We start from the raw sequence: 12,683 nt of genomic DNA on the forward strand, positions 1-12,683 counted from the left end.
AGTCCTTGGCTGATGGTTGTTCGAGATTCGAGGACGAATCTAGATTGGTGGAGGAGAATTGTAACACCCGCAAACCAATTTGCACGTTCTGGGTGAGGGTATCGATCGACACCAAGGGGGTGTCGGTCGACACCATTGTTTTTCCGGTTCGATCGAATTGATTTAATTGTCGATTTTGGTCGGTTTGGTTTAAGGAAAACCACTAAACCGAGATATTTAAAGGAATTGTCGACCAGACGGGTTTTGGAAGTGGTGTTTGTCGCCGTTTGTTTGTTTTTGAGAAGAAAAGAGAGAAAACATTGTTCTTGAGCTTTTGAGAGAGATTGGTGAGATTCCTTGCTGTTCTTGGGAGATCTAAGGCTGGGAAAGTGCTAGAAGCTTGCTAGGAGTGAGGGATTCGTTCTTATTGGTCAGAATCTTTCTGCAGAGAGGTGAGTGCATGACCATGGCTAATCTAAGCCTTTGATTTTCTTGTTCTTGCTTGTTTTGTTGCTTGTTTGTGTGTTTTCTTGCTGGGATTGGTTGATACAGGTTCCCACGGATGTATAAGGCTTGGGCTTCGAGTATTGGACGATTTGGAGGAGATTTGGGAGCGAGATTCGACTCTCGACTTCGTGCGGATCGCAGTTGCAGAAGGAGTGTCGATCGACACCACTTGGTGTCGGTCGACACCAGCAAATTGGGCATCGATCGACACTGTGGGGTAGTGTCGGTCGACACCTCCCTTCCAGCGAGACGATGTTCGATTTCCTGGTTTGTTTGTTGTTTGTTTGGAACATTGGAATCACTGTTGCTTGTGTGTATAGCCCTGTAGATGGGAGGATTGCCTCACTGAGTGTTTATCAAATACTCATGCATCTCAATATGTGTTTGTGGTGCAGGTAAAGGCAAAGTGTGATTGTGTAAAGGCAAGGCGATGAAGAGGAGGATGTTCTAGGGACTCGATTGGATGTGGTCTGGCATTGTTAGGTTGCTAGAGTTGAGTCATTAGAAACATTGTTAGGTTGCTGGTTTCATGTTTTCTGTTGATTGGTTATTGGATTATTGGTTATTTTGTTATTGGATATTGCTTATGCTATGGTATTGGTATTATTATTGGATATTATTGGATATTGTTATTGGTATTGTTATTCCGCTGTTGATTGTGATTGTGGTTAGGTGGCTAGTGGATATGGGACCACTAGTTGTAGTTTATTTATGTATATTATTATTTAGTATTTATTATAAAAAAAAGGTCGGTCCTTTCACTATCAAATACTTATTTAAGTATATCAACAAAGGCCCAGATCGTGTTACATTTATTGTTGAGCCTGTAAATCAGTCTACCACTAATGAAACTGTCACTCCTAGCCAAGCACCAGATACGTCTAAGAAAAAGAAGGATGAAATAAAAGATTGGTTTGACTGCAAGTGATTTTTATACACTATGATATTCACCTCTTATTGCATATTATATCACTATCTAACTTTGCTTAAACCTAATTTTATCTCTTTAGATATGTATCTGCGTCAGAAACAATTTGGAGGATTTTTAAGTTTCCAATTCAAAATAGATCCACCGCAGTTCAGAGACTGACTTTACATGTCGAAGGGAAGCAACCTGCTTATTTCGATGCAAAATCTCATATTTCAGATGTTCTGGAACGTATAATTAATCAAGATTCAATGTTCATGGCGTGGTTGACTTTAAATAGGAAAAATACTGTTGGAAAGAATGGGAAACGAGCTCGAGAACTTCTATATGCTGAAATCCCAGCATATTTTACTTGGGATGGAACGAATAAGCAGTGGAAAAAAAGATCAAGAGGTTTTTCTTTGGGTCGTATTAACTACGTACCTAGAAAAATGGAAGATGAATACTATCTTAGGGTTCTGCTTAACATTTTCAGAGGTCCAACGAGTTTTGATGATATCAAAACATTTAATGGTGTTGTGTATCAATCTTACAAAGAAGCATGTTTTGCAAGAGGAATTCTAGATGATGATCAAGTTTTCATTGACGGTCTAATTGAAGCAAGTCAGTATTGTTTTGGAGATTATTTGAGAAACTTTTTTGTTATGCTGCTTCTATCAGATTCTCTTGCTAGACCGGAACAAGTATGGTTAAAAACGTGCCACCTTTTGTCAGAGGACATAGAGACAAAAAAGAGAGAAGAGTACAACAATCCAGGTAATAATATGTTTTAGAGCAATTCAAATTTTATATACGAAACTTGGCTCAAGCCTAATACTTTTGCATTATGCAGAACTAACTCTCACGGAAGCTCAGATAATAAATTATATTTTTCAAGAAATAGAGATGATTATGTTGTTTAATGGTGGAACTCTCAAAGATATTGCACATTTACCGCAGCCTTCACGAGAAGATATTGATAACTCCAACCGATTAATTGTTGATGAAATGAGATATGACCGTGTCTACTTGGAAGAAAAGCATGTCGAATGGGTACAGATGCTAACTACTGAGCAGAGGAGTATATACGATGAGATCACCGGGGCTGTATTCAAAGATTTGGATGGTGTTTTTTTTCGTTTATGGCTTTGGAGGAACAGGGAAAACATTTGTGTGAAAAACACTAGCAGCTGCTGTTAGATCAAGAGGACAGGTTGTTCTTAATGTCGCCTCAAGTGGCATCGCTTCTTTATTGTTAGAAGGTGGTAGGACTGCACATTCAAGGTTTGCCATCCCATTGAATCCTGATGAATATTCTGTTTGCAAAATCAAGCCTAAATCAGATCTAGCTAAGTTGATAAAAGAAGCATCTCTTATTATCTGGGATGAAGCACCAATGATGAGCAAGTTTTGTTTTGAATCTTTAGATAAAATCTTATCTGATATTATGAAGAACAGAGATAACAAGGTATTTGGTGGGAAGGTGGTTGTTTTTGGAGGTGATTTCAGACAAGTTCTTCCAGTAATAAATGGAGCAGGGAGGGCAGAAATTGTGATGTCTTCACTTAATGCTTTGTATCTGTGGGATCACTGCAAGGTCCTAAAGTTGACTAAAAACATGCGACTACTGTCAGACAAATTAAGTGTTGATGAAGCTAAAGATATCCAAAAAATTTCAGATTGGTTATTGGCTGTTGGTGATGGTAGGATTAATGAGCCTAATGATGGTGAGGCAGTAATAGATATTCCAGAAGAATTGTTGATTACAGAAGCTGAAAATCCAGTAGCAGCAATTTGTAAGGAAATCTATGGAGATCCAACAGAGATGCACAAAAACAATGATCCTAAATTCTTTCAAAAGAGACCAATTTTAGCACCGACCAATGATGATGTCAATCCAATTAACCATTATATGCTACAACATTTGCAAGGTAAGTAAACGTTTAAATTATGCTATTGTTTGTTAGATATTCATGTCATCTCTAACTCTGCAACTATTGGTAGTAATCTCTAAATGTGGATGTGTATGTAGGAGAAGAAAGGATCTACCTAAGTGCTGATAGTATAGATCCGACTGACTCAGATTCACTGAACAATCCGGTTATCACTCTAGATTTCTTAAACAATATCAAGCTGTCAGGTTTGCCACACCATGCTTTACGTTTGAAGATTGGTTTGCCGGTTATGCTACTTAGGAATATTGATCCCAAAGGAGGGCTGTGTAATGGAACTAGACTCCAGATTACTCAACTTGCTAATCACATTGTGGAAGCTAAAGTAATAACAGGAGACAAAAGTGGTGACATAGTTTTAATCCTTAGCATAAACCTTACACCTTCAGATACCAAACTTCCTTTCAAGATGCGTAGAAGATAGTTTCCACTCTCTGTTGCATTTGCTATGACCATCAATAAGAGTCAGGGACAATCTCTAGAGAAAGTAGGACTTTACTTGTCTAAACATGTGTTCTCTCATGGCCAACTTTATGTTGCGTTGTCTACGGTTACATCCAAAAAAGGTTTGAGAATATTAATACTAAACAAAGAGGGGAAGATTCAGAAGCAAACAACTAATGTTGTTTTCAAGGAGGTTTTCCAAAACATAAACTGAGTCAACAACCCGTAAACACGTAAATTTAACCCATCTTATATTACTAGCTATTTCATTTACTGTTTGGAAACAATAAGAACAATAGCTTTCATACAATAATTTTGTTTTATTATAAATGCAGGTACCTCTTTCACAATAAGACCAAGCTATTGAAAACAATGATTTCACAATATCATAATCCACTTTATGACTGCATTTGATTTTTTTTTTTTAATTTTTAATCTTTTGATTTATTACCAGAAAACAGGTTCTACTTTGAGTTAACTATATTTAGCTTTGTCGTTTCAACAAAACTTATTTGAATGTCTGTCAAAACCAATTCATTTAACTGTTTGAAAATAAGTTCAATTTTAAAAACTGATTTCACAGAACCTAATCAACTTTGTCATACAAACTTCAGTGATCAAAATATTTAGATTACTAACCTCTGTCTGGAATAATTTGAAGACGCTTAGTGATGGTACCATTAGTTTCACCCGCCTCAGAACTTCACCCTGATGACACAAACAACAATTACTTATATAAATAACAGTCTCGGTAAGGTTTATATGCAGAATTTTAACAGGTTCATCAATTACTCACCATCTTAAGTTTGAAATTGGTGAACTTTTACTGACACTTTCATTAGAGATTGCATAGAAATCCAATCTACCTGCAAAGTACACCATTAGTCATTACCATTATTGAAAATAATCATGTTTATTAATAGATCAGTAAAGAAGAATTGTACTTAGCTTTCTAACGAGTGTTTTTCTCTTACTAGTTGACTAGTAGTTAATATTATCCACTCCACTGTGTTATTGTTACTTACTTTTTTTTTTCTTGTTAGGAGGATCTACAAAAGTAAATATAAGTACGACATTACTAGTATTAAAATCTCGATATCATAGATTATCTCCTTTTCGTAATCAGCATTATTGTACTTCAATTGTTAGCTTTGTTGATTAATTATCACAGCACTGGATTTTTTTTTTCTCATGAGTAAAATTTTTTAGATTGTATTTATATATTTTTTAGTCCAATATTAATTATAAATTATCTCATAACTTAGGCTTGGGCATAAAATCCAAATCCAAAAATCCGAACTGGAAAAATCGGATAAAAACCGAATTGATATTGAGAAAATAACCGATCAGTTTTTGTTGTCATTACTTTTGGATATCGGATTAAATCCGATCCGAACCGATATCTAATAGATATCCAAATATAACCGAAAGTATAAGAAACAACTTTATAAAGATAGATGTATACGTAACTATATACGATATACATGAATCATAGATATAGATATACACACCTAACTATATACAATATAAATGAATCATAAATATACTCCTATTTCTACGTTATTGTTTACTTTGGTTTTTATTTTTTGTCATTGAAACGGTCTTATGTCTCACTTTGGATGTTAGTATGTCGCACGTTTATGTATTAGTATATTTTTATGTTAGTTTGAACTTTAAACTTGTCATTTGTCGCATTTCTATTTTTCACATACTCGGTTAGTATAGTTTTCTGGATACAATCGGATTAAAAAATATCTGAATAAAACCTTATCCAATAAATTTGGTTTAATTTTGGTTAGCGACAATATATCCGAACCGATCCGAAATTTGAATTATCCGAACCGAAACCAATTCAAAGTTTTTAAATATCTGAATGGATGTTAGAGCCAATATCCAAAAAATCCAAAATCCAAAATATCTTAACCGAATCCGATCCGATATCCGAACGGCCAGGCCTACTCATAACATCAGTTCTTCCAATATATGGACCAAATACTAAATTTTCCACTCTTATAAAATAAACTAAGGATCTGGTTTGTATTGTTGTCAAAAAAAAATAAGGAAAAGACACAATAATAATAAATAAATAAAAAGCAAAATCTACCATACTGTATATAAAATGCAAAATTATGAAGGTGTGATTTTCTGGTCACCTTCTAATTAGGAAGATTTAAATTTATGAATTATCATCATAAATACACCTATATTTATGTATGTACATATTTTCAATTTCCTAAAAGAAATTACTTGTCAATTTATTTTTATCAAAATTTTAATTACTTTAAAACGAATTGAAAAAAAAAAACAAATTAAGCGTGACTTAACAAGAAAATAAAATTAAAATTAAAATTAAGAAAAGTGTTTATCGGGGTTTTGAAGAAGCTTGTTCCGTACACCGCTTGACCGTTTCTTTTCTTCTCCTCGATTTCTTCTTTTTCTCTCTCCCTCCTCGCTTCAGTGTTTACGAAGCTATTGCTTCCTCTCTGAGCTCTCTCTCTCTCTCTCTCTCTCTCTCTTATTAAAAAACCAACCTTTTAGTTTAGTGTTTTAAAAAAACCCACAATCTGGGAGAGTAAAAGGGATCAAAAGACCAAAAATGTTTTACTCGCAATGTCTCGTGTCGAGAAATGGACCTTTAGGAGCTATTTGGGTCGCTGCCTATTTCTTCAAGAAGCTTAAGAAAGCTCAAGTCAAAGCTACTCATATACCTTCCTCCGTTGGTTCGTCTCCTCCTTCACATTGTTCCTTTTTTCCGTTCTAAAGATGGGATTTTTCTACCGGTGTAGACTTGAAACAAGTGATCGATTGGGTGAAAGCTTACAGCTTTATAGTGGAAATTTTACCTGAAATAGCAAATTTAGGGTTTTGTTTGTATCTATTGGCAGCGTCAATTACAGATCACTGTTGATATTTTTGGGGTTTTTTTCTATCCTATGTTAGTTGTTTTTGCTCATCAGTTGTTTGATAAAATGCCTGAATGGACCTCAGAGATTGTGTTCAGTGATATTTTTACAGACGCTTTTAAGTCTGAATCCCTAGTATCAATCTGCTTAGTTTCATATAAACGTAAGGCTTGAACAAATGTATCTTCTTTGCGTATCAGAATGCTTTGTTCAACATTTAGTTCGCTTGATCTCTAAAGTCCTTATATTTCGAGAAAGATGGGTTTTTTTTTAATAAGATATGACATTTCAAGAACTTTTTTTTACTCCATTGCCGTTTTTGATTATGTAATTCTTCTGGGTTTCTTTTGGATGCACAGATCAGATCTTGCAAAAAGAGTTAGATGCGTTGACATACAGGGTTTTAGCATATCTTCTGTTGGGTGTTGTAAGGATATATTCCAAGAAGGTGGACTTTTTGTTCGATGATTGCAACAAAGCTTTGATCGGTGTAAAGGAGTTTGTGGCTAAGGAGAAGAACAGAGAAAAGACAGCTGTGCCATTGCCTGCATCTACTGGGTGTTTTTCCATTGTTTTGCCTGAGAGTTTCGAACTAGATGCTTTTGAGTTTGATCTTGGGATTCTGGAAGATTTTCATGGGTATGCTTTTGTTATTCCTATACAGAATGTATATTTCGCAGAGATTCTTTCATAGTCTCACTTTTTGTTTCTTCTTTTTTCTCAGGGGAAATGTTAAGCCGCAGGAAGATATCACACTTAAAGGTAATTTAACTACTGAAGTCATTTGAAGTGAACCGCCTTATTGTTTATGTACTAATACCAATACACTGCAATGAAACAGATGGAAGTCAGGAAACCGAGAGTATGGACATGTACTCGATGGAAAGGGTATGGCTTCTCACCTTATAGACTACTGACTGTCTTAACTGTTTGGTTTTACTACATCGTATATTGACATTATTTCTTGATTTCATTCCTTTTTATTCAATTACTTTTGTGAATATACATGTTATAAACATTAATGCTTTGTGGAGTTGTAGTTTGACATGGATGATGACCTCATGTTTACGTTTCATGAAACTTTCTCTGCCAATCAGAATGAAACCAAGCAGTAAGTACGATATTTTTTGGTTCTATTCATGTAATCAACAGACGCAATCCCAACTTTATGAGTAAACTTGTTGTTGCAGTGAGAGTTTCGCTCGTGATATGGACGTGGATGCAGAAAATGTCAAAGATACTACTGAAGAAGCATCAGTCAGAGTCACAGAAGCGGAACCACTGGATGATTCTAGAGATCATGAGAATGCATCTAGGCAAAGAGAGGATCCAGAATCAGATGAAATTCTTGTGGAACCGCAAATGTCCGAAGATATAAGAAGAGCTCAAGAAGAACATACAGTTAGAGAAGCCATATGTACCATTGTGCGGGGTCTAGTGGATCCTCATGAACCCTCAGGAGATAATCTACACAGAGATGGGCACGCAGAGAGTTCAGAATCGGAAAAACCCTCAGTGGAAACAAGTTGCGCAAAGACGCAGCAGAGCGGGTCCCTCCTTTCTGAATGCGAAAGTCTTGAAGCGATTCACGGAACTGAGGAGCAACCTTCTGGTGCCACAAGAATCGATGGGGAGAAAGAGATCCCGGCAATTAGTACTATAGAAGAACGAGAGCCAGAACGAGAACCAGAACCAGAACCAGTATCTCTGACTGGTTCCAGAGACTTGCCAGAAGGCATGGAGAAATGTCGAGGCAGTAGTGAAGCGGAAATGATGAAATTTGAGTTGTCTCATGGGTCTCGTAAAGAGCAATCTGAGACTCCTGAAGAGAATCTCAATGGTTCTGAGAAAGACTTTCTCTCTGACATGACTGTTTCAAAGGACCCCAGTAGAGGGTTTAATGCAACAGATATTCCAGTTGCTGTCACTCCAATAACACCTTTGCCGTTGAAAAAATCTGGAGGTGCATGTTTGTTTAGAAATATGAGCTTCAGAAATTTTATTTAGTTATGATTTTAACGTGTTAACCTATACTTTGAAATACAGGGGAAACAAGCCCTCAGTTCTCGATCATTCCTACGCCGGCTGCAAAGGAGTCTTCTCGGGTTTCACGGAAGAGAAAATGTCTGATAGATGATGAAGTGATTATTCCGAACAAGTAAGAGAACTATTTTGTAAATATATTCATCTGCAGAGCTCCATACAAGTGTGTAATATTTGGTACTTCTGTTATTGTAGAGTTATGAAGGAAATGATAGAGGACTCAAGTAAATTGCTTTCAAAACGGAGAAACGTATCTCATACTGACTGTCCTGAGAGGAGAACCAAACGTTTTGCTGCACGAAGTTTCTTGGACCCTTTGATTCAGTGTAAGTAAAACCTCATAATTCGCTTTAAATTGATTTGTATTGCTGTGTTTGCTGATTGTTGTAATCCCACAGATGGTTCTGTGGAACTCCAGTCGCTTTTTTGTCAGCCCATCAAGCTTAAAAACTGGGCAACAGATGATAAAATTACCAGACGTAGGGAAAAGTCTTCTCGTTTAACTGTCAGAATTACTGGGGATGTTTTATCTTCTGATCAGACTCAGAATGCTCAAGAAATTATGGAGACTCCTCAGGCTGCTGCTCTTTCTGGGCTGAAAGTGACAGTAGGAAATATTAACGAGGTTCCGGTTGAGATGGAAGCTAGTTCCACAGCTTCTGGAAATGCTCATCAACCAGAAAATGCCGCAGAGACAACAGTGAAGCATTCAGTTATTGCTCCAGAAACACCAGTGAGAACATCAGAGCACACAGGGATTGCTCCAGAAACACCAGTAGTCTTCGAGCAAGTAGAGATTGCCCCTGAAACGCCTGTCAGGGAATCAATGTCGACAAGATATTTCAAGGACCCTGAGACCCGTTATAAAGAAACCAGACCTGCAAGTCCCTTCACTTCCTTGAATGAGCACCCGTCTGTGTATTGTGTGGAAAACAGAGATCTTGATACGATTTTAATGAACGACGAGGTACCTATGTTGCATCATTACAAGGCATTGATAGTTCTTTTAGCCTATTCGTAGCAAAAGGAAAGCTTTTATAGTTCTTTTAGCCTATTGTATTTAATTACAAGGCATTGATTTTTGTTTCTGCTTCAGCAGGTGAATGCAGATGAAAGACAGGACTTGCAACAAGGTAAAACCATCATATGCAGAAGATTTTTGAAAACATATGTAGCTTTTGAGTGAAAAGTTTCAATGATGAAAATATACACTACTTATGTTGGGACCAAATCTTGTCTAAATGTTTGTTTGTTGCACGTCAATTATCGTGATGTCTTCTTACTATGGATGTTTTGATTTGCAGAGACATGGTCAGCAAGAACAAGGTAATAGATTCAGACTTTCGATATCAATCTCTCTGATTTGCTTACATTTAGATGATTATCCTTGTTTTCTAACTCTAGATTGTACAGGAATGTGGCGAAATTCTTGGAAAAGACATTTACGGAGCAGAGGGAAAGAGAAGAAGAAGAGAAGGTGAGTTTGTTGCAACTGTGTAGAGGAAGAATACAGAAGGAAAGTGCAAGACTCTTCTACGAGACTTTGGTATGTCCAATTTTTTTCACGGCTCATATTTTTCACCTTTTTTACACCGTCTCCACGAAAGATCTAAGATGGAGAAATTCTCTGAATTTTGATTTTGTAGGTGTTGAAGACCAAAGGGTACTTGGAAGTGAAGCAAGATAGTCCATATAGTGATGTTCTTCTCACGCCATTCACTAGACAACAAAAAGCTTGTTGAAAATGACTATTTTCTTTACTTAGATTCCTCAGATTCCTTCAGTTAGGTTTCTGACTAATGTTGTTAGCTTTTTAGTATCTTTTAACAAAGTAGCTAGTTTTGAGTTGTTCTTTCAAGTTAATTTTGAGTAAGAATGATTGACGATCTAAAGTAGACAATGTAGTCTAAATCTGACCTTTAAAACTACTTTTCATTTTTCTCGTTTGATTTATTACGTTCTTCTCTTGTCACGATCCGGAATCTGATTTAGGGGCAATACAACCTGGTGTGGTATTTGAAAGATGGCCATGTTATTAGGGTAATAACTCCTTTAAGTCCTTAGCCTTCTTCTATCTGGTAGTGTTAACAGTTCTTGTAGAAGATTAGAACAAGAGATTTACAATTTACTCTCTCGATCAAACACAATGCTTATGAGTAATGACAAAATCTTCCTGGGTGGTTAAGAAAGGCCATACGCTTATTGGGCTTATATATGTTCAATTTCAAATCCACCAAAGGGACCTAACATCATCATCATCATAATCTTAGGTCGTCGAACTTTAACATATCTCGCCGGAGCAAATACTGTAAGGAAGGAAGGTACAAAGCGTGTGTACAAAGGAAGGTACAAAGCGTGTGTTATGTAACCCTCTCACAGGACATCATGTGATCGTACCTGAACTTGAAGGTCCTTCGTATAGCTGTCTAGGGTTTGATCCGATAAGCAATGAATTCAAGGTATTGCTCATGGGTACTTGTGATTATATGGCTTGTAGTGATTTAGGTCATTATGTTTTGACACTGAGAGGAGGAGAGTTGAGGTGGAGGAAGATCCATTGTCCTTTTTCCCATGCTCCTATGTGTGAGCGGGTTTGCATCAATGGGGTTTTGTATTACTTATCTCTACGTTCCCATGACCTCTCTTATGTGGTTATTTTCTTTGATGTTAGATCTGAGAGTTTCAAGCTCGTAAACACAGAGTGCCGTTTTAATTGCCCTTTTCATATTCTGGTTAGCTATAAGGGGAAATTATGTGGGATTAGGTTGGATTATGATGATGGTTATTATTCTGGTGGATTACTCCTTCAGTTGAGTATGTGGATTCTAGAGGATGTCGATAAGCAGGAATGGTCAAAACATGTCTACTCTTTGCCGGTTGAGAGTGATGTTGTTAAGTTTGACCGCAAGCTTTCTGTTTCTGGGATGACTGCTACCGGTGACATTGTTTTGTCCATGATTTATGCGTCTAAACCGTTTTACGTTTTCTACTTCAATCCGGGAAAGAACACTCTCAAGATTGTTGAAATCCTAGGTGTTGGAGCTGATAGTGATTACAGAGTATATGCCTTTGTAGACTATGTAGAGGATCTTAGTGTTAACGGTGCAATGCAACTCGACTCAAGCGTCCCTTTACATTATAATGCGGAAGCTAGTATCGTCGTCTAACCTATCCAAGTCGTCTCAATCTGTGAAGAACAACAAGGAGCAGAACAAGTAGGATTCATTAGCTAATCTGCTCTATCACTCTGTTGGCTTAGCTAATTTATATATTGTTGTTTTCAGTTTGTTTTTCGTTTTCTTTTAGCTCTATGATTCTGTTGGCTTAGAGCAAGTTTATCGGTAGTATGTTAGTAGGGGGGTTGTTAAATTTTATATGAATTAATTGTGTGTTTTTTTAAATATAAGAACCCATGATCTCTTAGATAAAATTTTCTTATTTATTGGTAGGTCTTATTTTGGGTCTCTTATTTTTGAAAATATTGTTTTTTAAAATTTTTAAATTTTAATTAGAATAGAAGTGGTATAAATGTGTAAACATTTAAGATTTTATAAAATTAGAAAATAATGCATTTTAATTAATTTTCAAACATACACAACATAATAAAAATATTAATACATATTACAACAGAAGTGCAATTTATAAATAGAGAGAATGATTAATTTTAGTACTGATTTACTCCAAATTTTGCCCAAATATTCTCAACCAAATCATGTTGCAAGCATTTATTTTTTTCACTCCACTTGCTAAAGCTTCAGAAGAATGGATTTTCCTCATAAGAAAACGGGTTTTTGTGCTATTTTAATGAATGAAATATGACTACATCACGCAGTCATTAAAGCCTCATATTATCAACCGTGTCGATTGATCTAACTCACACTCAAGTCTGTGTTGTAAGTTGTAACTAATCGTCTCTTAAACCATCATTTCATTCTTATGTTTCCGTCA

The 12,683-nt window shown here is 36.2% G+C and overlaps 3 protein-coding genes across 4 annotated transcripts; all 3 read left to right on the top strand.

Moving 5' to 3' along the window:
- Positions 1,672 to 3,769, top strand: LOC104733929. The gene is made up of 5 exons (XM_019233671.1): positions 1,672 to 2,017; positions 2,075 to 2,170; positions 2,247 to 2,519; positions 2,581 to 3,324; positions 3,426 to 3,769. Exons 1-5 carry the CDS (start codon positions 1,672 to 1,674, stop codon positions 3,767 to 3,769), a joined length of 1,803 nt encoding a protein of 600 aa, XP_019089216.1.
- Positions 6,194 to 10,672, top strand: LOC104732727 (sister chromatid cohesion 1 protein 2-like). Of its 2 annotated transcripts, none has more exons than XM_010452307.2 (13): positions 6,194 to 6,509; positions 7,052 to 7,331; positions 7,417 to 7,454; positions 7,534 to 7,580; positions 7,733 to 7,803; positions 7,883 to 8,655; positions 8,739 to 8,850; positions 8,931 to 9,061; positions 9,134 to 9,702; positions 9,832 to 9,868; positions 10,040 to 10,061; positions 10,149 to 10,281; positions 10,382 to 10,672. In XM_010452307.2, exons 1-13 carry the CDS (start codon positions 6,386 to 6,388, stop codon positions 10,475 to 10,477), a joined length of 2,433 nt encoding a protein of 810 aa, XP_010450609.1. In that variant the 5' UTR covers positions 6,194 to 6,385; the 3' UTR covers positions 10,478 to 10,672. The 2 variants fall into 2 exon arrangements, with proteins under 2 accessions (XP_010450609.1, XP_010450610.1); XM_010452308.2 differs by having other exon boundaries at positions 9,835 to 9,868.
- On the top strand, positions 11,204 to 11,902 carry LOC104733930 (F-box only protein 12-like). The gene has a single exon (XM_010453455.1). It carries the CDS (start codon positions 11,204 to 11,206, stop codon positions 11,900 to 11,902), a length of 699 nt encoding a protein of 232 aa, XP_010451757.1.

This window comes from Camelina sativa, chromosome 12 (genome assembly GCF_000633955.1).
Source record: "Camelina sativa cultivar DH55 chromosome 12, Cs, whole genome shotgun sequence".
NCBI lineage: Eukaryota > Viridiplantae > Streptophyta > Magnoliopsida > Brassicales > Brassicaceae > Camelina > Camelina sativa.